This window comes from Alligator mississippiensis, chromosome 6, assembly GCF_030867095.1.
Source record: "Alligator mississippiensis isolate rAllMis1 chromosome 6, rAllMis1, whole genome shotgun sequence".
In the NCBI taxonomy this organism is placed as follows: Eukaryota; Metazoa; Chordata; order Crocodylia; family Alligatoridae; genus Alligator; species Alligator mississippiensis.
The window spans coordinates 56,286,264-56,307,097 of NC_081829.1; the positions used below are offsets into that span (position 1 = coordinate 56,286,264).

General features: G+C 42.9%; 1 protein-coding gene across 1 annotated transcript in view; it reads left to right on the forward strand.

Annotated features, from left to right (window-relative positions):
- Nucleotides 1-20,834, forward strand: part of COL13A1 (collagen type XIII alpha 1 chain) — a 116,929-nt gene that overhangs the window by 52,138 nt on the left and 43,957 nt on the right. The window contains exons 19-23 of the mRNA XM_059729893.1: nucleotides 8,842-8,886; nucleotides 10,704-10,736; nucleotides 13,811-13,837; nucleotides 14,707-14,769; nucleotides 18,272-18,325. Of these exons, the coding sequence (XP_059585876.1) occupies nucleotides 8,842-8,886; nucleotides 10,704-10,736; nucleotides 13,811-13,837; nucleotides 14,707-14,769; nucleotides 18,272-18,325 (222 nt within the window). The remainder of the gene's footprint in view (nucleotides 1-8,841; nucleotides 8,887-10,703; nucleotides 10,737-13,810; nucleotides 13,838-14,706; nucleotides 14,770-18,271; nucleotides 18,326-20,834) is intronic.

A 20,834-nucleotide genomic window follows, 5' to 3' on the forward strand; every position in this document is an offset into this window, starting at 1 on the left:
CCAGTCTGTTCTTTTCATTTGTGCCAAAAAAAGGAAGCTTCTTTAAGTCTACTCATTGATCTCTTTTGGTCATTCACCCAAACACACATTCACAAGCACGAACAACCACATTTTACATCAGTGACTGACAGATCAATGTGACCCTGGAGAAATATCCTTGCTTCTTTATTCATGCCAGTTGACTAAAGTGCAAGTTAAATCCTGCCTTCCCAGCAAGACATCTTGTGATAATACATTTTCATTATAAAGGGAAACCTTTCCATCTAAAATGTCATTTATTCCTTTGTTAAGAAGACTCTATCATTTGTTGCTACTAGTCTCTCTTTGCTCCGAGTTTTAGATTGTTCTCCAGAGAAATAAGAATGGAATCACAGAGAAATGTCCCAAAATAGCAAGAAATCAACAAGTAACAGTTAGGGTATACTGATTTAAAGCATAAGTTTTTCCTCCAGGGATTATGCTTCCTCTTTCTTCTTGATGAAAGGATTACTGGGACTCAACAAGGCTATTTCTTCCCTCAAACCAAAATGTGCTGTGGGCTGATTTCCAGCCCATATTAACATATGCAACCCTATTAGAAGTGATTAAAAGCTGGGGTCATAGTTTGATAATGATTATTAGAATTTTCCCAGGTTGTTGTTAATCTGTTGACACTTTAAAAATGAACATTTAGGCTTCCTTCTGGTTGCTGGTGTCACTAGTCACACAGTGCCTATGTTGTTCCTTGTCAAATGTTACTGCTTTCCTTGCATACATTCTCACAACTCAGGATGTGTACAGAAGTTGCTTTTTTGCCATTTGAAGTGCTTTATTGCTGGGACTTAACAGAAGTGCATGAATTTACAGCACTTTAATACCTCATTTTTAAAGTCTACCCATTTTTAAATTTGAAGTACTGTATTTTGTGGCACTTTAGCAACCTACAGCGCTTTAAATAACTTCCATATGGGCATGTATAGACAAAATGGGGGCCCTAAATTGAAGTGGTGTGGGTTTTTAAAAACCCCGCTTCAATTTAGGGCCCTTTAAAACCCTGTGTCGTGCACACACCCACTTACCTGCTTCTCTGGTGGCAGGAAAGGGAGGGCGAGCTGCCTGTGAGCAGAGTGGTCCCTGGGCTGCGAGGGGGGGCTGATGCTTCCGTCCATGGCAGTGGCACATGCCTCCCCCCCCTCCACACAGCACCCACCTGCAGGCACCTGGATCAGGAGGTCCCGGGGGGGCACCACAGCAGTGGAGGGAAGCACCAGGCCCCTGCATAGCTCAGGCAGGCAGGCAGGCTCTGGGAGGGGGAGATCAGGCTTTCCGGGTTTGGTTTTTTTTATCTTTCTTGGGTGGAGCTTGCTTTCCCAGACTGCTGCCAGGCAGCCTGCAAGGCTTCTTGCAGAGCTGCGGAGCTGCACAGAGCTTTGCTCTGTGCCTGGTAGGGCAGCAAACTAAAACTCCTTGGAGGAGTTTTAGTTTGCTGCACCCCAAGTCATTTAAGGCACATTACACTGCTGAATTTGCTGGAGCAGCTGGAATTAATGTACAATATGCCACTGAGGCATGCAAACACCGACACCATTAAACTGGTGCAAAAGCATTTAGCCCACTTCAAAGTGTTGTGCACTCATGTCCTTTGTTTGGTCTACACACAGCCTAAGTAGTCAAATTTCTGACCAGTGGAGTAGCCCCAGGAGGCTGCAGATTGCCCCATGCCTCCTGGAAAGTGCAGGGAGGCTCAGAGGCCTCCCCCACCAAACACTGCACTTCTGTCATGTTTAGGAGCGCTGTAACTTTATCATGCCATAAAAAGTGTTCTAAATTACAGTGCTGTAAAACACTTCTGTACACAGCCTCAGTGTTTGTTGTAACATTTGGTAATCCTTTCCATCCAGCCTCCATTTGTACTGTAAAGACACACAGTTCCCCTGAATTCACTAGAAAGTTTTATCAGTGATGTTGAGGAGATCAGATTTTGGTCCTTTGCCTGCATTGTTGTCCTGTGTCAAATTCTGTTTACCTGACAGTTCCTATTTTAGTTCTTAAGCTTTTTTAATGATCATTCCTTATTCCCAGAGGGAGAACGTGATGGGTAAGACAAAAACTGGCTACAGGTCAGGAAGTCAGTAGCTACACAACTGTCAGTCTCTGAGATCAAGAATCAAAAAGTGAGGTTTTTCTCGTCTTTTAATTAATGGCCCATTATTACTATTCAGCAGTGCCTATGAGTTAAGTTTGAGTTTGGCCTGTATTAAGACTGCTGAAATGAATTTCAAGAATAGGAATGGCAGGTCTGTCAAAAGAGGCACATTTGCAAGTACCCTCTGTGCTCAAGGGAAACACTGCAATGAATTTCTCTACACTCTGGCCTTAACAGACAGGCCTGTCTTTTCTGACACATTTGTATGAATCAAATGGTAACCAAGAGCTGTAAATTGGCATTGTGAAGTTCCACATCTATTATTCCTCACAAGCTTCTAGATGATACATGCTTAATTGATATATTAGAAGACACCTTCTCTCTGGAACTACTAGTTCTGCAACCGTGGGCTTAAACTGAGTTCCTTCTAATTTGTGCTGTTCCCCCATAAAGGAGATTGTGTAAGCAGGGGTTTGCTCTTAGTTACTCCTGTGCTAATCCATTACATCTGACTTAGACTCTAATTAGACTCCTGTATACACCTGCCCAAAGTGCTCTTGCCTTCAAGGAGGCTGTAGCAGGTATAATTAAAGAAATAGTTCAGTGGTTCTCAACTGAGAAGTAGTGTAATTAGGGTACGGTGAATAGGGCACCAGCCCCAGTCACTGACTAGGAAGAGTGCCAAAATGGACACACACCCCCCCCCCCCAAGTCTTTGCCAAGGCTGGGGTAGCCTTATGCTGCCCCTGCCTGACCATAGGAGCTGTGCATGGCAATGCCACACCCAGCAACATACTGAGGGGTGGAGGGTGAATGGAGTGAGAAGAATGGGGCTTCCCCTGCCCACCATCCAAGGAGCCTTTCCCAGAGCAGCCACAGCCCTGCACCTAATATGTATGTATCAGGAAAAGCTGGTGGAGGAAGGAAGCAACTGGACACTAGGGTCAGCTTCCAGGAAGTCCAGCCATGAGGTTGTGGCCACTTGAGCGGAGCTGACACAACAGCATTGGCAGAAGCAGCAGTAGCCCTGGAAGATACACTTTCTCTTCCACTCACCCATATTCCCACTGAAACAGTGCAGCATATGCCTGTGCTCCCCTGTGTCCCAGGTACACAGTGAGCTCACTATACCACTGAACTGCTGTATCATGAGATCCTTTTAAGAGTGCTGTGCATGTTATCAGTAAAATAACACATGATAAACACAGAGATTTCAAACAGGAATCCATAGTGTCAAAACCATTCTTACCTGCTGTAGTCTTTCAGAGTTCTTTGCAACAGAAGAATTACTCTCATTTTTTTCTGTAGTAAAAAAAAAAGAGTGAAAGCTAAAACCTGGCATTTTCCAAGGGGAGCCTGAGTTCAGCAAGGGGTGCCTTGAGTCTAAAAAGAATCTAAGAACTACTGACATAGTTTAAAGATAGTGGGTTTGTACATGTAGCGTGTACGTGTACTTGTATTCTAGTTAACAATTCCAAGGGTGAAGGACAAGCCAGAAAGAATCCAATTTACTCTCCCAGAGCTGGACTGGTTTTGCACGGCTGAGAGCAGCATAAAAAGATCTTATTTTTCCTCATTCACTGAGCAGATCTGCTTTCTTTGTATATCCTGACAAGTCTGCTGAATAAAAGAGGTCATTTACACAGAGATAATTCTCAAAGTGGAGTTGTACTGTGTGTGGGCCAGATCCTGTGAGGCTTATCAACACTAGCAACTGAAGCAAAAGTAGTACCCTTTCTCTTTTTTTTTTTTTTTTAAATAACTAGAAGGAAATTATATAGGGAAAAGTCCAGTACATTATAAGGCAACTGGAAACCATTAACATTTTTAAAAACCAGGGAATGCAGATGTTACTGTTCCTGCAGCAGTGTTCTGTCTACTACATTTCCAAGCCCAGATATTTTATGGGACATGTTGTATGGCAGTGGGAGCCAACTTTTTTGGCCAGCATGCTACAAATTATCCCTGCACCTTTGTGAAGTGCCACTCCAATCCCCTTCCCCTGTTCAATCTGCTGCTTTGCTTTTTGCTTCCTGCCATGTTCCCTGCCTCCTCTGCTGCTCTGCTTTCTGCTTCCTGCCCTGTCTGCCACTATGCTACTTGTCCCTCCCTTGATCTGCCATGTACCACACACAGAGGTTGTACATGTCACTTGTGGCACGTGTGCTGCAGGTTGGAAACCCCTGCTGTATGACATAAAGGATAATAAGAGGGAAGGTAGTGTAGCCCAATAGTTATAGCCCTGAATTTGGAGTTAAGAGGCCTTCTTTTTATTGCACTATCCCTCATCTGCCTGGAGACTTTTAGTATGTCTCCTCACCTCTCTGCACCTCAGTTTCCCCATCTGCAATATGGGAGTAAGGAAACTTAACTTCCTGGTAAAGTCCTTCATGCTAAGTGGATACAAAGAACTCCATATAGGTTCAATGATACAGATCACTAGAAAAACTGGAATATATGGACACAGTGCATTTCTTATTTGTATGCTTCCTGGATGCATCCCCTCATGCAGGGGCATGAACTTGCAGTGGCAAAAAAAGCCATAGTGGAACAAATTTGTGCTGTTATTTTTTGCTGCTGTGCACACCCCTGCATGTGCAGTTTGCTGTGGGGAAAATTGTCCCACTTTGGGGACACTGCTATTTCCTTACTCTTCCCAGCTCCCATTGTGCTAGAGGAGTCAGGGGACTAGAGGAGGGAAAATGCTGTGGCCAGCAGTCAAAGCATCTCCCTGGAGGACTGAGCCTCTGTGTCTGCCGGCTCATGGTCCTGTGGCATGCACCACACCCCTTTTTTTTGAGCATTTTTTTTTTTATTAGAATTTCCTAGTAACAAATTTTGCCCTGTACTGCAAATTTGCAGTGTGGGGCATGTTTTAACATACCAGACATGTGGTTTGTGGTACCACAAAGAAGTTTGAGGTGGCACAAACTGCACATACCTCCACATCTGGATCTGGCCCCTGAGTGTTTTTATTTAACTGTGCATCCTCCTTGATGCATTAATACTTTTTTCTATAGACATATAATGTCATAAGTGTGCCTTTGGCATCAGAGGGATTGTAGTCCAGAAGCATCTAATCCACAGCAGAGAGTATTCTAATCTCCCTGAACACTTACTTCCCTGTTTGTCACTGCTCGGTACCCTCTTGGAAGTTGGCCCCAGGGCACACCAGTTACTTTCAGTGACTTAAGCATCACATGTTAAATTTGGAAATGAAAACTGTAGATGAAGAGTAAGGAAATGTAAACAGAATGATAAGAATATCATATTCCTGTCTCTAGATATATTTCCTGTTTCCCTACTTTTACAGCAGTCTTCAATTCATCATTCAGTTCACACTTGATAAGGGCAAGAGTTCCTCTTTGAGCTAATATTCAGAATATTGAGGCTAATACGCTTCAGAATGAACTGCCACGTGGACAATGGCTTCTTATAACTTAGCGCTGAGACATGGTTATAGCAATATTAATGATGATCAGCGTGTAATATATGTGTACTTGAGCCCACCTGAAAATCCCAGTTTGGATTTCTAAATGAGCCTGTCCAACACTGAATACATCATGGAATAGTCTGTTGAGGGAAATACTGGGAGAGTTAAATAGAAACTTTATGCACAGCTGGTGTACATGGTGGGTTTATAATCTCCAGATATATCTGCAGCTTCTAAATCAAGTTTTCTGATCTGCTGGTAATCATGGGGAGGTTTGAGATTTCACTGATAGAAATATCACAGCTTCAAAAGCCTTATGTCTTCATATGGGTGAAGAGGGCAGGAGGAGACTTTGCTAGTGGCTAGGACTTATTGCATTATTGGGAATCCTGAGCCTTAAGTTGAGGTCTTGGACTGCCATCTGCTGGGGTGCTAAGACATGTCTGGCATCACTGCTGCTCTTAAAAATCTAAATAGCTATGCATCAGAAGAAGGGCTAATTCTGTAGTTTATCTTTGAAAGCAATCTGCCTTTCCTCCATGCTGTTCTAAAAGCTGATGTGATTAGAGATGTTTTCTTTCCTGCATTAACTATCAGTTGCATATGGAAATAACAGTTAATGAATGGTACTATTTCATGAAAGGTAGTTAGCTGTGTTAATATGAGGTCAGGCAGAAGGCAGGATCAATCTGAACAAACCTTATAGACCAACTAAATCAGAGATACATGGCATAAGCTTTCATAATCAGAGGGCTTACTTGCAACATCTGATGAAGTAAACCCGCTGCTTATGAAAGTTTATGCAATACATCTCTGATTTAGTTGGTCTATAATGTGCAAATCTACCTTGCAGTATTCCATAAGTTATCTATTGTCTTTAAACAACTTGTTACATGAGTTGTAGCCAAAGACCATACAGAACCCCAGTGTCAGAGCTTGCAGGCGCATTTCCCTCATGTTTCTTCAGGAACATTAACTGTTTTTTAGTCTTGCGTAGTGAGTTTCTGTATCCACCGTGTTTACCATGTACCACAAATAATATCAGCTATGTAGTCACCATTAAATATAAATAACCTGGCCTGCCTTCTAAGATTAGGAAGTATGGGCTAAATTTTACAATGCCATCCTAGTTTCCACCAAAGCAATGAAGAAGCAGTATGGTTGATACAGGTGTAACTAACAAGTTTTACACCCTTGCAAAAACCCTACCACAGCATAAGTGGGAAAGAGGGGGTGAGTGGTCAGCTTTACCTGCTCTGGGGACTACTTAAGGTCCCACTGTCTGCCCATCTCTGGCTGCTGCTGCAATAGCAGCTGCTACAATGGTGTGGTGGTGCTGCTGCTGCTGCTGGGGCACAGACTCCCTATTTCAGTGTCCCCAGTAAATCAGTGTCTAGGGCTTATGAAACACTCACCCACCCTATTGGCGGTCAAGGAGAGAGGGTGTCAGGTTGAGTTAAAGAAACTGAAGTTCTAAAACTGGTTCTCCCACCAACTACCTGTTTGACTTTAGGCCAGTCACTTCATCTCCTGGTACCTCTGTGTTCCCATACTTTGTCTTCAAGGCAGGGACTGTTTCTCACTATATGTTGGTACAGAGGCTGACATCATGCAACCATGTTCTCCTTTGGGGTCTTTTGGTGCTATTGTAACAGAAACGATAAATCACAATGCCAGTAAAATCAGAGCAGCCTCAGAAAGATTAAAGTCAGTGGTTCTCAAATTAGGGGTTGAAGCAGTTAAGAATGGGGATGCAAGCCCACAATTATCCCTGGTACCCACAGTTAACAGTATATGGGCTTTACCGTGCAATAATTGCCCCTGTGCCTTGATTTCTCTACGGTTAGCACAAGTTATACTGGAGCAACTTAACCCTGTTTCCTTCCGGAGAGGCTATCTTAGTTTAGTTCTCACTGGCCATGTCTACATATGAACTTAAGTACAGAGTAGACTAATTAGCTGCAGAGTAAAGTGTCACTGCCTACACAGGCAACACTACTAGGCTTCAGTAAATTAATCAACACTGTAATTAATTAACAGTGAGATTAACAATAGAATGAATCAATTTTGCCCAGTCAGCGTAGGCAGCAGGGGGCCAGACTCCTACCTGCCACCTACCCACACGGCTCTGCCCTTTCAGCAGTCTCGTGCCCCAGGCAACCTCTCCATCGCCCGACACTTGACCCCAGGGCTTACCCCATGTGCTCCCTGACAGCCTGGGCCTGCTTCATCCTGGCTCAAATTGCTGCTGTCCCAGGTGCATATGTAAATGCTGTGCCCGGGTATAGTTTACTCCAGCTCAAACTATACCAGAGTTTATTGCTTCACATTAATTGCACGTGTAGACACACCCACTGAGATGTAAGAGAAGAGTAAGTTCAGGGTTTGTTACCATGGAACAGGTAAGGCATGCTAAGTCCCTACATCCTCTTGATTGCAGGCGCATGAAGTTATCTCTGTTATGATAAGTCCCTGCTCTCTGTTAATTAAGAGCCCAGAATAAACAAAGTAGTTAGAAAAATACTTCCAGTAATAGGATATTATCTTCCTTAATTGGAGGTTTTTTCCTTGGGCTGTCAACAACAAGGGCAAAAAATCACATTTGTAAGAGCAGAAAGAAGTAGATTGTAAACACCTGAAAAGCTGACACTCAGATCTGATGAAAGTCAGATCTGTTGACATTTATGGCATGGACAAAGCCTACCAATTTGTTCCAGCTTTTGCTGGAGACAGTGATTATAAACTTTGTGTTCTTTCTCCCAGGCAAACCTACATAATTATATGGATACTGGTTAGTGTATATTTTTTTCCTATTTGCCCTCAGATACAGTGATAAGTATGTAATAACAAGCTTGCCGTAGAAATAAAGAAAACATTTTCATACTCACATGCTGCACAGGAGCTGACACTGGCATTAGAAAACTTTCCAAGATACCAGGCTTGAGATTAGAATTTAGGGCCTAATTCTGCTTTCATTTATATCAGCAAGGTCATCAAAAAGAATTGGGTCCACATTATCCTACTGCAACAAATACACAGCGACATTAAGATGGGTATGGCAATGCAATCGTTCTGATCCATACAGGTGCAAAGGAGGAAAAGTAAGAGAAACTGTCTTCTTAAAAATAAAAGCTGGAGTTAGGGCACAGCTGTTTTCCAGTCTTACTAACAAGCACATCTTGACATACTGTGCCATGTAAGGTCTACTCTTCTCCTGATCACCAACATGGACACATCTCATGTCTGTCCCTTTCTTCTTCTTTGTTTCCATTTCTGCCTCCAGGGGGAGAGGGGCATGCCAGGGCTGCCAGGAAGACACGGAGCTAAGGTACCTTAAAAGAAATGGAAAGGAGTGGCATTAGTTCATCTGACCCTACCCATACCTCTCAACTGTCCCTGACATTCAGGGATGGCCCTTATTTGGTTTCTACAATGATTCTTCTCACTTTCTCTACTATTTTCTTTCTGCTTCTAAAATTAAAAATAAAGGGCCTAATTTATCAAAGGGATAATAGGAGAGCCATTTTACTGAACAAATAACCTGCCTATTCCTGGTGCCAGGAGGTTCAATTCTGCAAGGAACTGCATGTCCTCTAGTCGCATTGAAAACATCATCAGATCCTTAATGCTTTATTCTGATGAGACCTCCTGATAGTCAGTATTTCTAGGAAATCAGCACATTGTAAAATGGAGATGAGTATGCTATGGGCCAACTTCAACACCACAAACTTAAGTTTCTTGCTTGTGTTATTCCACTGAAATAAATGGAATCACACCAGTGTCAAACTGGAATAGGGCAGTGATGAATTAGGGCCCCTGTCTCTGTGTGCTCACTACAATTTAAAAATAAACATTGGAAAATATCACTGGAATTATTCATTGCAGTTTTAAAGCGGAAACACAAGGAATAGGGACGCTATCTGTCCAGTAAAATCCAACCCCCAGGTCACATGATCCCTTTCATGACTCTGGCCCATACTTACTAAAAACTACTCACCTCTGATACATTTCTGAATGCTTTTTTCCCCTTTTATTACATAGAATCCCTGATTTCCATCTTCTGTCCTTGTGTTTTTTAGCTTTGTCCCTGATTTCTGTTTCAGAAAGTTGAGAGGTATGATCCTGTCCCACTCTTGCTTCAGATTCTTCCCGTTTGAACTTTTCCCAGCTCTTTCTGGCTATGAACTCTCCTGTTCCATCTCTTTTCCTCTTATCCGCTATATCCCCAATCCCTCTTGTATCCCATTTCTAACCCTGCTTCATTTCCTCCTGCTCTACATCCCTTCCTAGATCTTCATTACCCTTCACATTTGCTTTTGTAACTGGAAATGTGTAAAGGACCTAACCTGTACTAACATTTAGTATACAAAGATGTGGTCTGAGCAAGGGAGTGATGTTTAAGTTTTGCTTTCGCACCATGCCTTTAAGGGAAATATAATCCTACCCACAGGAGCACCTGTCTCGAGGGGGCAGTCAACAGCCTTCTCAGTCTCCAGGGGAAGATTACATTCCATAAGCTGTTGGTGGTGTTTTGCTTTGCTATGCAGAATGATGCAAGAATTTGAGTGCTTGAAAGACTTTTTTCCCATGGTAGCTGGCTTCATAGATCCCTCACAAAGCTCATACTAAATGTTTTGAATTCTGTGGTACTACAGAGCAATGCTGGTGAGAAAGACCAAGAACATTTTTCCCTCTGTTGTGATTTGAGCTTTTTCAGAGACATTAAAAAAAAAAAAGGACCTGAATTCAAACATTTTAGTTGATAGGGGATCTTCAGATTTTCTATCTCATTTTCAGTGAGCCAGCACTGCTCCCTCCTTGATGGGTCACAGACCCAATGTGACTGAGAGTAACAACTACATTTGGAGGAAGGAAATAGTAGTTTCATCTGAATGGGTTGAACCTGTGGGGACTTCCATGGCATGGTCTCTTTGTTTTACTAGACAGAAGAGCCACTACCATAAGGAAACTCCCCATTTTGGGGAATAAGGATGGATGTGTGTAGTTGTAGCTGCTATTATGTCTCTTCTGAGATTTGGATAAGGAGACAAGCATTCTTTTAAACTTTTCACCCAGTGATGCTGTTTATGTAAGAATATATATATTTACTTAATTTCAAAGTGTTCTTTCCTCTCTTTCTATCAGGGGGTTCCTGGAATGGCTGCTTCAGGGATGAAGGTCAGTTTTGCATTAAAGTGCAGCCTGTTAGGCCACAGTGAAGAGTGTGGAGAAGAGGGAAGGTTAGGACAAAGACAGGAGAGATATAGCTTGTAGTCCTAGATGGATAGCCATTGATCATGCTGGGAAAGGCAAGGATTAAAAGAAAACACAAAAAATAATTGACTTTCCTGCCATGTCAGGGTAAAGATTCATCCACAGAAAATTAGAAACTCAGGATAGATTATAAAGGGAGAATGTCTATTCCTTTCAATGGGGAGGACTAAGGATCTGTCTACTTAGTTGCTGACACCAGTGAAAGAAGGCCTGAGCCCTTCCCCAGATTGGTCAGCTAAATTTTACCTGTATCCTCTCTAAACCTAATGAAAAAAATTCAGGCTTTGCTTGATTTCAGCTCAACTCCAAATCTGAACTGTATTTGAACCTCCATATTTCTTGGTTCCATGTTATTTTCTAATAAATATAAATATATAGACATCAGACAGACAGACATTTTATATCTAGCCAAATAAGTGTCTGCTTAAGTAAACCATACACCAAGGTTCAGCTACCATGGTGACAGGAAAACCTTTCAAATCTGTAAAGGTAAGAATTGCCAGATTAGCTGGCCAAGTGCCACACAGATGAACTCCAAATCCCACTGAATAATACTAGGAGGTGTGTCTACATGAGACATTTACTGCGGAGCTAAGTAATTAGCTCTGCACACCATCAGCATCTACACATGCAGTGCTATTAGGCCAGAGTAAAATAATTAACTCCACTGTAGGATAGTACTGCCCAACACAAATAGTGTCCTATGATGGATTTATTTACTCCACTGCAACACACGTGTAGATGCTGACCAAGACTGGCTGGAGTACCCTCATGCCCCAGTGCCTCTGCAGTAGGGGTGTGTGAAGCTTGGGTCACTGATTCAGAGAAGATTTGGCCCAATTCGGAGGCTGAATCACTGAATCCGAATCGGATCGGGAGACCAAAAAACCCCTCTGAATCAATTTGGAGCCTCCAAATCGATTCAGAAAAGATTCAGAGATTTGGAGATTCAGAAGGCAATCTTTAAGAGGAACAGAAACTGAGAAGAGGGAGGGAGAGCAGGTGGGGGAAAGACTAACATCTGTAGCTGGCCAGTGACTGTGATCTTTCCCTGAGTCCCCTTCCAATCACAGTGCTCTGGGAAGGGGATGTAGAAACAGCACATAAGCCTCTGTCTGCTGCCTTTCTATCCCATTTGTGAGCTGTTTCTGCCTGAGCACCCAGAATGCCCCCTGTTACAGGCTACCATCTCTGCTGGTTTCATCCCGCTGTGCCTTAACACACACACAAAGTTACACGTAACCAGTTTTGTTTGTCAGCACCTTGAGGTGCAGTTTTCTAGAAACCCTTGCACCTGTCTCCTTGAAACTTGGCAGGCCTCATGCCCTCAAAAGGGGCTACCATCCCTGCTGTTTTAATCAAAATCTGCCTTAACACACATGCAACATGAGTTTTGCTTTCAGCAGTTTGAGGTGCAGTTTCCCAGAAACCTCTGCACCTATCTCCTTGAAACATGGCAGGCTTCATGTCCTCAGAATGAACTGCCATCCCTGCTGTTTTCATCCAAATCTCACAAAGAATGGCAAAGTTATAGGTATTTCAGTGATTCCCCATTATAGTATATGGCTGAATCTCTCTGAATCAGCGCCGAATCTTCTGAAGCCATTTAGGCCGAATTGATTCAGGACAGTGATCTGAATCTCCTAATTGAATCACTGTCCTCCAAATTGGCCGAATCCGAATCAAATACTTCCCTATTTGCACAGACCTACTCTGCAGCACATTAAGCTGAGTAGGAGCAGCCCTGAACTGGCAAGCTGACCCCCAGGGCCCCCTGCCAGCCAGGGCTGCTCCACCCCAGTTCAACATCCTGCAGTTCTAGGCACACATGTAAACGCTGTCCTGGGGAGCAATAAACTTTGGTGTGAATTTTGCGCCAAAGTTTATTGTGTCAAATGAATATCACATACCAAGGAAAAGATGGACTGCTGCATCTTTATGACTGACTTCAGCAACCAATGAAAATGCTTGGAGGAAAGAAGCACTCTTTTTGAGTGGTGGTGAAGACTCTCTCTCCCATTCTTATTGGCTGAGATAGCTTTGCCACCACCAAGATCCCACACTTGTAAAGCATTCTACACAAGAAGGAGCCACTTGTAATTGGGTGTTACTGTATACAAATGGTTAGCAATAATAGTAGCAGCAGAAATGCTAAGGCCAGCATAGCTGTGAAGGAAGCAGCTCAGGAAAAAAATGTCAGCATTAGCATCTTCCTGAAATTGTGAGAGATCTAACCAGGCAATCCCAGACTTCTTGCTAGGATCCCTTGTTACATGGCTTTTAAACAGGCAGGTCTTGGAAGTTGTCTCTTGAAAAACGACTCAAATTGGTTGTACACCTGCACAGTGGCGACATGTAGGGGGTGCATGGGGGTGCATGTGCACCCCCTGAGAGCACTGGTGCACCCCCTGACAGCCAGCACTCCCCGCTTAGGCAATAGGCAGGGGGGGCAGGTGGGAGCGCCAGTGCCTCCCCGTGCAAGTGCCAGATGGAGAGTGGGGGCACCAGGAGAAGTGCTGCTGGCACTTCTGGGAGCGCTGCTTGCGCTTCTGGGTCAGCACGATTGGCTGTGGGGGGAAACTCCCCCTCCCCCAGTTTCTGACTGGCCACTGTGGGGGCACATGCCCCCCCTGACTCAGGAGGCACTAGTTGTCCATACACCTGCATTTTATCAGTGGTGCTTTCAGCCTAGGGCTATACACCATGCCTTCAAAATAAGGACAAAAACAAGAGCCTCATGCAAAAACAAATAAAATTAAATATGTCTCCATTAACAAGCCTTTAACATTTCCCAAATTGTCTGTATGTCCTGGTTTACAAAAATCTAAATTCAAATTGAAATCATACTGCACCAAGGCATTGGCATGAGGGCTTCTCTGCAAATACTCACTTTTTCTTTTTAGTAACTCTAGATGGGGGTCCACCCCCTGTTTTTTCTTGTTTCTCACTATTTATTTTTCCATCTTTTCCTTATGCAGGGAGAGCCAGGGACTCCAGGAGAAAAGGTATCTCTTGAAAGCCATAGCTGTTCCAAATCTGTATTTACTACATCGTTTGTAGACTTGGCCCAAAATCAATATGGTACCTGAGCTTGAGACAAACTGGGGATATCTACACATTCATTAACGCTCCACAGTTACTGTGCATTAAGTTTAGTACTTGGTTAACCAAGTACTAAATCTGTGCACAGTAACATGTGCTACTGCGCTCTAGCACGGGCGCACAGGTTTAGAGATGCTTACTGTGCAGTAACCTAAAACTACTGCACAGTTGTGTATTAGCACAGTTTTTGCCCAGCACACTACTGCACAGTGTTATTAAGCTACTGCACAGTTAGCATCTCATGTAGATACACCTGCTGAATAACTTTTCTTCCTAACAGAGGGAGATGCACATTTTATAGAGACTTCCATATTGCAAATAGTCTCTCTTTGGTTCTTTCCCTTTCCTATTCCTTCATGCTTTGCCTATAGGTATATTATTTGGCTACTCTATTTCTTTTCCTGTCTGTCCTACAGGACGTATAGCAACACAGTTTTACTGAAGAGTAGGTTATCTCTCAGTCTCCCAGACCACTCCTCCCCACTTGTACTTGTACCTCCACTAGGCACATGCCCATTTTGCAGAATGGGCTAATAAGGATGCAGTCTTTTTCACAGTCGTTGGGTAAATTGGTCCTAGGTTTTATGTCCAGTTATATCAGTATCATGTAAAACGATGCAGCAAAAAATATTGCAAAAATACCCATGTATGTTCACAGGAACAAAGGGCAGCAAAGTCTTGTTTGATCTTAAACCAGGTGTGTTGTATTTGTTGTGCTTTGCAGAGATAACCAGCCATATAACAGATGATTTTTTTTTTTTTAATCAACAAGGGAGAACCTGGAGTTCCAGGGAGGATGGGCCCCCCAGGTTTGCCAGGGAAAAGGGGGCAGAGGGTAGGACATTGTGTGTTTGGGCTTGGTTTCTTAGCACTGCTATACTGGGCCGTTCCTCCTCTTTCGCACTGACTGAAGAGAAACTGTTTTGCATTGCATTTCTGTGCTTGAAATGGAATACTCTTATCCCATTGTTGATGCTCTCAGCACATGGGTGGAGTGTGCTTTGTATGTTACTGCTTGCAAGAGACAGAACAAGAAGTGGGAGCAAATTAATTTTTTTAAGGAATTAAGTACTTGGTTTTAGCTTTCTCCTGAGAAATTTTAATTCCAGAAGTAATAACTGACCTGAGGTGCCAGTAATCTGAACACCACTGGAATCAACACGTCTTAAATAATATTTATGCTGAGTAGTTGAAATGTGGCCTTTACATGTACCTTTCTGCCAGGGCCCCCCCTATGACAGCTGCCCATTGGCACTAATCTTGATCTTTAAAGTATATTGGAAAGAAAATATGCTGAATACAGCCCATGCAAAGGCCTGGACTCAGAATGGAGTAAGACATTTCTAATCACTACTTACTTCTTTTCAATTATTGACTTCTACTACCAGCTCTTCAGCATCGCAGCAAACTCCGCTCCACGTGCGCTAATGTATATACATCCATTCAACTAGTGGATCAATCTGAACAGATTCAGACATTCTAGAAATGACCAATATTCTAAACTTGGGAAATGCAAGCCAGCCTATTGTCTTCCCCAGGAAGAAAATCATTAGTTCATGATAACAATGAGTACATTATGAGGGGAAGAATGGCTATTGGGCATTTTGACGGTTAAAATGTCTTATAAAAAGGTTGTCGGGGGTGGGGGATTCAGAAATGTCTAGAACAAATATCTTTTCATTAATTGTCATAAGCAATAGCATGCATGCCTTTTCTCAGAGTATTCATGCAAGTACCATGCATGTTAGATATCTGTCCTTGACCTCTGTTGAAATGAACGTACATCAAAATGCACAGGTACAGAATATGGCATGCAAGGAAAAAGGCATTCTTTATCTAGAATTCTTGTTTTCTGGATGCTGTTGTTGTTGCAGTGGAGTCACAGACTCTTGATTCTGATTACTTAAGAGCAGGAGTTGGCAACATTTTCCAGCAGTGGGTCAGAATGACCCAGCTTCTAGGACTTGGCTGTCTCCACTGTTTCTCCCTGCTGTTCAGCTGTAGCGTAGCATGGGTTGAGTCCTCTAACCGCCTGACTGAGGCACATTGTAGGCAGTCAGCCCATGTCTTCCACAGAAACCCCCACTGCTCAACTGTCACAGAGCAGGCAGAGACCCTCACTGCTGAAGCCACAGTTTTGTGGGCTAGGCCATAGGTGTCAACTCCTGATTTATAAAGTTATATAGAGCACATTTCTAAGTTAACCTGCTTTAAAAAGTAAATTAACCTGCTTTCAAAATGGTGCTGCATATCTATGCACTGTTAAGAAATACAGGCAAGTAACTGCCTTATGCATCTCACTCTTTGCTTATATTAACTTATAAAAGTTACTAACTTTGAAGAACTAAGAATTACAGGTAAGAAAATATCTCTAACAACAAATGTTACCGTATTAAACCTGTTCTCTGTAAGGATAAAATATTTGTAAGTGTACTTGCAACAGCAAAGACTGAAGAGTAAGAAAAAACATGCTAACTATCTTTGCTAACATGCTAACTAAACATGCTAGCTCTCTTTGCAACAGAACCTCTGGGGAAGCCGTTCAAAATACCTTGAATTTGGGCTTAACTTTACAGCGTGTACACTATGAACAGATTAGAACAAGAATTTATCTAGAATTTGTCAGGCACTGAGTTTGTTGTGGAACAAACCTCTAAGGCACACAACAAATATTACAGTGAATAAAATAAGGTTGCTTTGCCAAAGTGAGCACTGGGTGGCATGCATGTGCCTATTATGCATCCAAACTGATATTTCTCCAGCAGCTCCAGTTGCTATTCCTACTGAATTTTTTGCTTGCTAGTTGTCCTGTCATGAATGACCTATCTGGTCCTCTTCTGTCCTTTTAGCTTTCCGTACTCCTGTTTCCACCTCATTTCATTAGCACTGAGCAGTATAGAATTTGATTGCTTTGGAGATGATGTGCTGATTTTTAGATAGGGAAAGATTTGGTGTTATCAGTTTACTACAGCCCGAACAAATAGAATGCAGCATCTCCAAGATGTCTTTACTGCCAAGTGAGTTTAAGTGTGCTTAAAGATGTCATTCAGGTTGGGTCCTGTACTGTAGTTGTATTGTGAACAGTTGTGGTGGCAGCAGGAGCAGGAACATCTTTAAGAACTGATGTGGAAAGTTATTTCAGGCTGCACCCCTCAGGCAATCTCTGGTGGTATCACATTATCAAGCTGTGCTGCACAATGCTATCCAGTCACAAGCGTATGAAGTTTTACATGGAACCTGATGCTGAAAAAGTCTTTGTATTTGGGTAACCTGTAGAACTTTGTTTTACAGTTCTTGCACAGTCAGAGCACTGAGATTCCTGATGAGGTGCAAGATCACCTCAAAGATGACTTCAAGAATTGACACCTCCCAGGGCCAATCTGCAATGCTGGAAATTATCATAGCTCATTTAAAGCAATGGAAAAGGGGATGTGAAGTGTCACTTTTGCTTGATCCATTAGGATTTTTTGTCTGCTGCTAATTTTCAAATATTAATGTGCTGAATGAGAGTGCACTGTAGAATGAGCATAACTACAAGTGACAAACAATTAGCAACACCTAGAGCAATCCATGTAAGTGAGTTTGTAAATGTTGGTCTTTAGGACTTTGCAAAAACTATACTGTTATTAAAATAATTAATGCCTGCATAATGATGAGGCTTAAACTAGGGACAAGTCATATGTAAATAGTTGCCGTTTATAATTATCCTATACCAGCACCTCCCCACCTCCCCCAACAGTTTCATGTTCTGATGCATATAAATCCAACAGGCTTCTTTGGATTCACACCATACAAAACGATTGTAGCTGGAGGAAAACTAAGGTTTTATCAAACAAACAATATAAGTCAGGAGGAAAATACTCCATTAAAGTGTAATCGTAAGGTTTGGAATGGCTCTTTACATGGTTGGGTGCAGCAGCCTTTTATTGCTAAGAATCTATAGGAAGGAACTGACAATGCCACTAAGATCATAATGGATGTATTTGGTAGCCGTGTTGGTCTGAGGCAAAAAGACATGCAAAAATAGGGGGGAAAAAACAAAGAAAGAAATGCAAAAATCTAGAACTCTAAGATCATAAGGCATAAGGGGAAAGGATAGCACTGACAGGAGAAAATGTTAACATAATAAGCAGATTCTGAAGTCTTGGCAAAGTGGCATGTTCCAACTTTGAAAAGTTTGATTGCCTCTTAGAAGAAAATCCCACAGAGAAAAAAGGGAGTTTTAGCAATATTCCAGCATTGTAACAGATAACATCTGCCCACCACTTTGGGCTGGTGCTGCAAGGGAGAAAACTCTTAAGAGCCAGCCCCTAACTGGATCTGCTTTTCATCAACAGGGAGAGAAAGGAAAAGCTGGTGATCCTGGCCTGCCTGGGCTCCTCGGACTAAAGGTTTGTCACAATCTCTGACCTTTTCTGTCACTTTTCATCCCAGTTTGTTTTCCCCCAGTATAGCATCAGGCAGCTTGCACCCATGTACAGACCAGCTGTAGGGTTTGCCTATGCTACTGGGTTGTTGCTACTTACTAGTGCAGTACTTTGGTATCTGTGCCTCCTGATGTGTACACAGGTCTATCAACAAAAGCAGATTGTCTGCTGCAAGAGCTACATCAGCTCCCCTGAAAAAACAAGCTTTGCAGGCAGAAGCCCTTCTTCTGGTGGGAGAGCAACACTGGCTATGAGGGCAGAGCTTTATAATATAAATAAGACTGTAGACTGCATTCACGCACACCCACACTTGCATACATGCATGTAAATGCACATACACAAAAACACTAGCATATAGTTACCATGTTTTCTCTACACTAGCTACATGAGAGAAGCAGGCTCTTCAGACAATAAAAACGTGATTCAATGGATGGTTCCCCTGAGGAAAGAAGGATAAATTCTTTGGGGACAAGATGCATGTTCCTCACCCTACCTTAAAATACCTCCTTTTTCAGTAGATGCAAGCTAGCATTTTTCAAGGCCAGTTCAAGCAACAGCAAAATACTGTACAACTTATATTAACAGCATTATTTAAATGATTATTCATGTTTTAAAAATAACTCAGTACCTAGCATGATAACTCTATTGATTTTTAAAAAAAAGAAAGAAACAAGACAAAACAATGTAATGTACCCAGAAATAAAACATTGAGGATCAAATATATGCGAACTTAATGGGGTCAACTCTATCAAAGGCACCAGAGACATACCTGTTTTTATAACAATGATGAATCTGGTCTATACAGTAGGTAGGAAGAGCGATTTAGGGGACTTACAGGAAAATACATTCTTTCATCTTTAGGGCTTTGTTTTCAAAATCCAGCTCAGACTACTGGTAACTGAATATTTTTTATTGAATGCTGTATGTAAAATCAACTGGCGAATACAGATCTTAGTATGTCACACACCTTCCCCAAAAATTCATCCACAACTGGCAGTGATTTTTCTTCTTTATGGAAGTTCAGCAAAGAGGCTATAGATTGAATATACTACTGTAAAATAGAGGTGTGCGAAGCGGGTTCTATTTGATTTGGATTCGGCCTGAATTGGGGACAGTGATTTGATTTGTTGATTTGGATTACCGTCCCCTATTCATTTTGGCCGAATCCGAATCTGGAGATTCAATGCTGATTTGGAAAATCAGCAAGTCAGACATAGATACAGCTTTAAATGTTTTTCTACATACCTCAAGGTACCAGCGCAGCTCGTGAACACTGCAATGCTGGGGAGGATGGAGTGTCCCACAGGAGCATGGGGGTCCCCCCTGTGTGCTCGGTGGCGAACCTGGAAGTGGACCAGAAGTATTTCCAGGCCACTTCCAGGTCTGCCAGGGAGCGGGCCAGGGGGCCTCTCCATGACCCCCCAGCTTGGCGATCAGCCACAGGAGGACCTCAGGTGCCCTCCCCAGTCCCAGGAGGTACCAGTCGCCAAGCCAGGGGGCATGAGGGGCGCCCCCAGTGCGCTCCCCAGTGGACCCAGAAGTGGACCAGAAGTGCTTCTGGTCCACTTCTGGGTCTGCTGCCGAGCACGCTGGGGAGTCCCCTGTGCTTCTGTGGGACACTCCATGTGCCCCAGCATCGCAGCATTCATGAGCCACCTGCTACCTAGAGGTATGTAGAAAAAACATTTAAAGCTGTGTCTATGACCTAATCGCCAATCTTTCTGAATTTCTCCAAATCAATTTGGAGGGTTCTGATTCAATTCAGAGAGATTAAAGAGTCCTTTGATTTGATTTGGATTCAGAGACTCAGCCACTGAATTGGGCTGAATCGCCGCTGAATTGAATCAGGGACCAAAGCTTCGCACAGCCCTACTGTAAAGGTCATTGTAGAAAAGGATTCAGGCACAATGAGGAAACACCGTGAGCAAATGTACATTGGTACACCCCGTGGGCTGCAAAAGCAGAAAGGAATTCAGACTGCAAAGTCATCAAATGTGTTGCTGGAGAGGTAGGAAGTCAAAAGCAATAGGAGATGAAAGAAGCTAGATTGGGCCAGGCAGGGAGTTTATCCAGTGTGACTGGCTAAACAGAATAGCTGGATTTTGTGTGATGCTAGAAAGATTCCCCCCACTCCCCCAAGGGTCACATATATCACTTCCTGAAGTGGAGAATTTTTGAAAAAGTACTGTCTGCAGTGCTTTGGCTGAACTTTGTACTCAGATCTAATAATGGAGTGCTGCAGCCCTAGGTGGAGATGCGTTCGCAACTGCATCTTTGGCTGCTTTGTTAGTTTTCACTCTAAACATTCATGTTCATTAATAAATAACAAAATGAAATACACCTGCATTCCAGGATATCATCAGGCAGCCAGCTACTGGGGTTACTGCTCACACCTCACCCCCCCCACCCCTTCTGAAAACAACCGGCAAGGCAGGTGAGGTTATAAAGAGGTGAACAAATTTAATTGACAGTG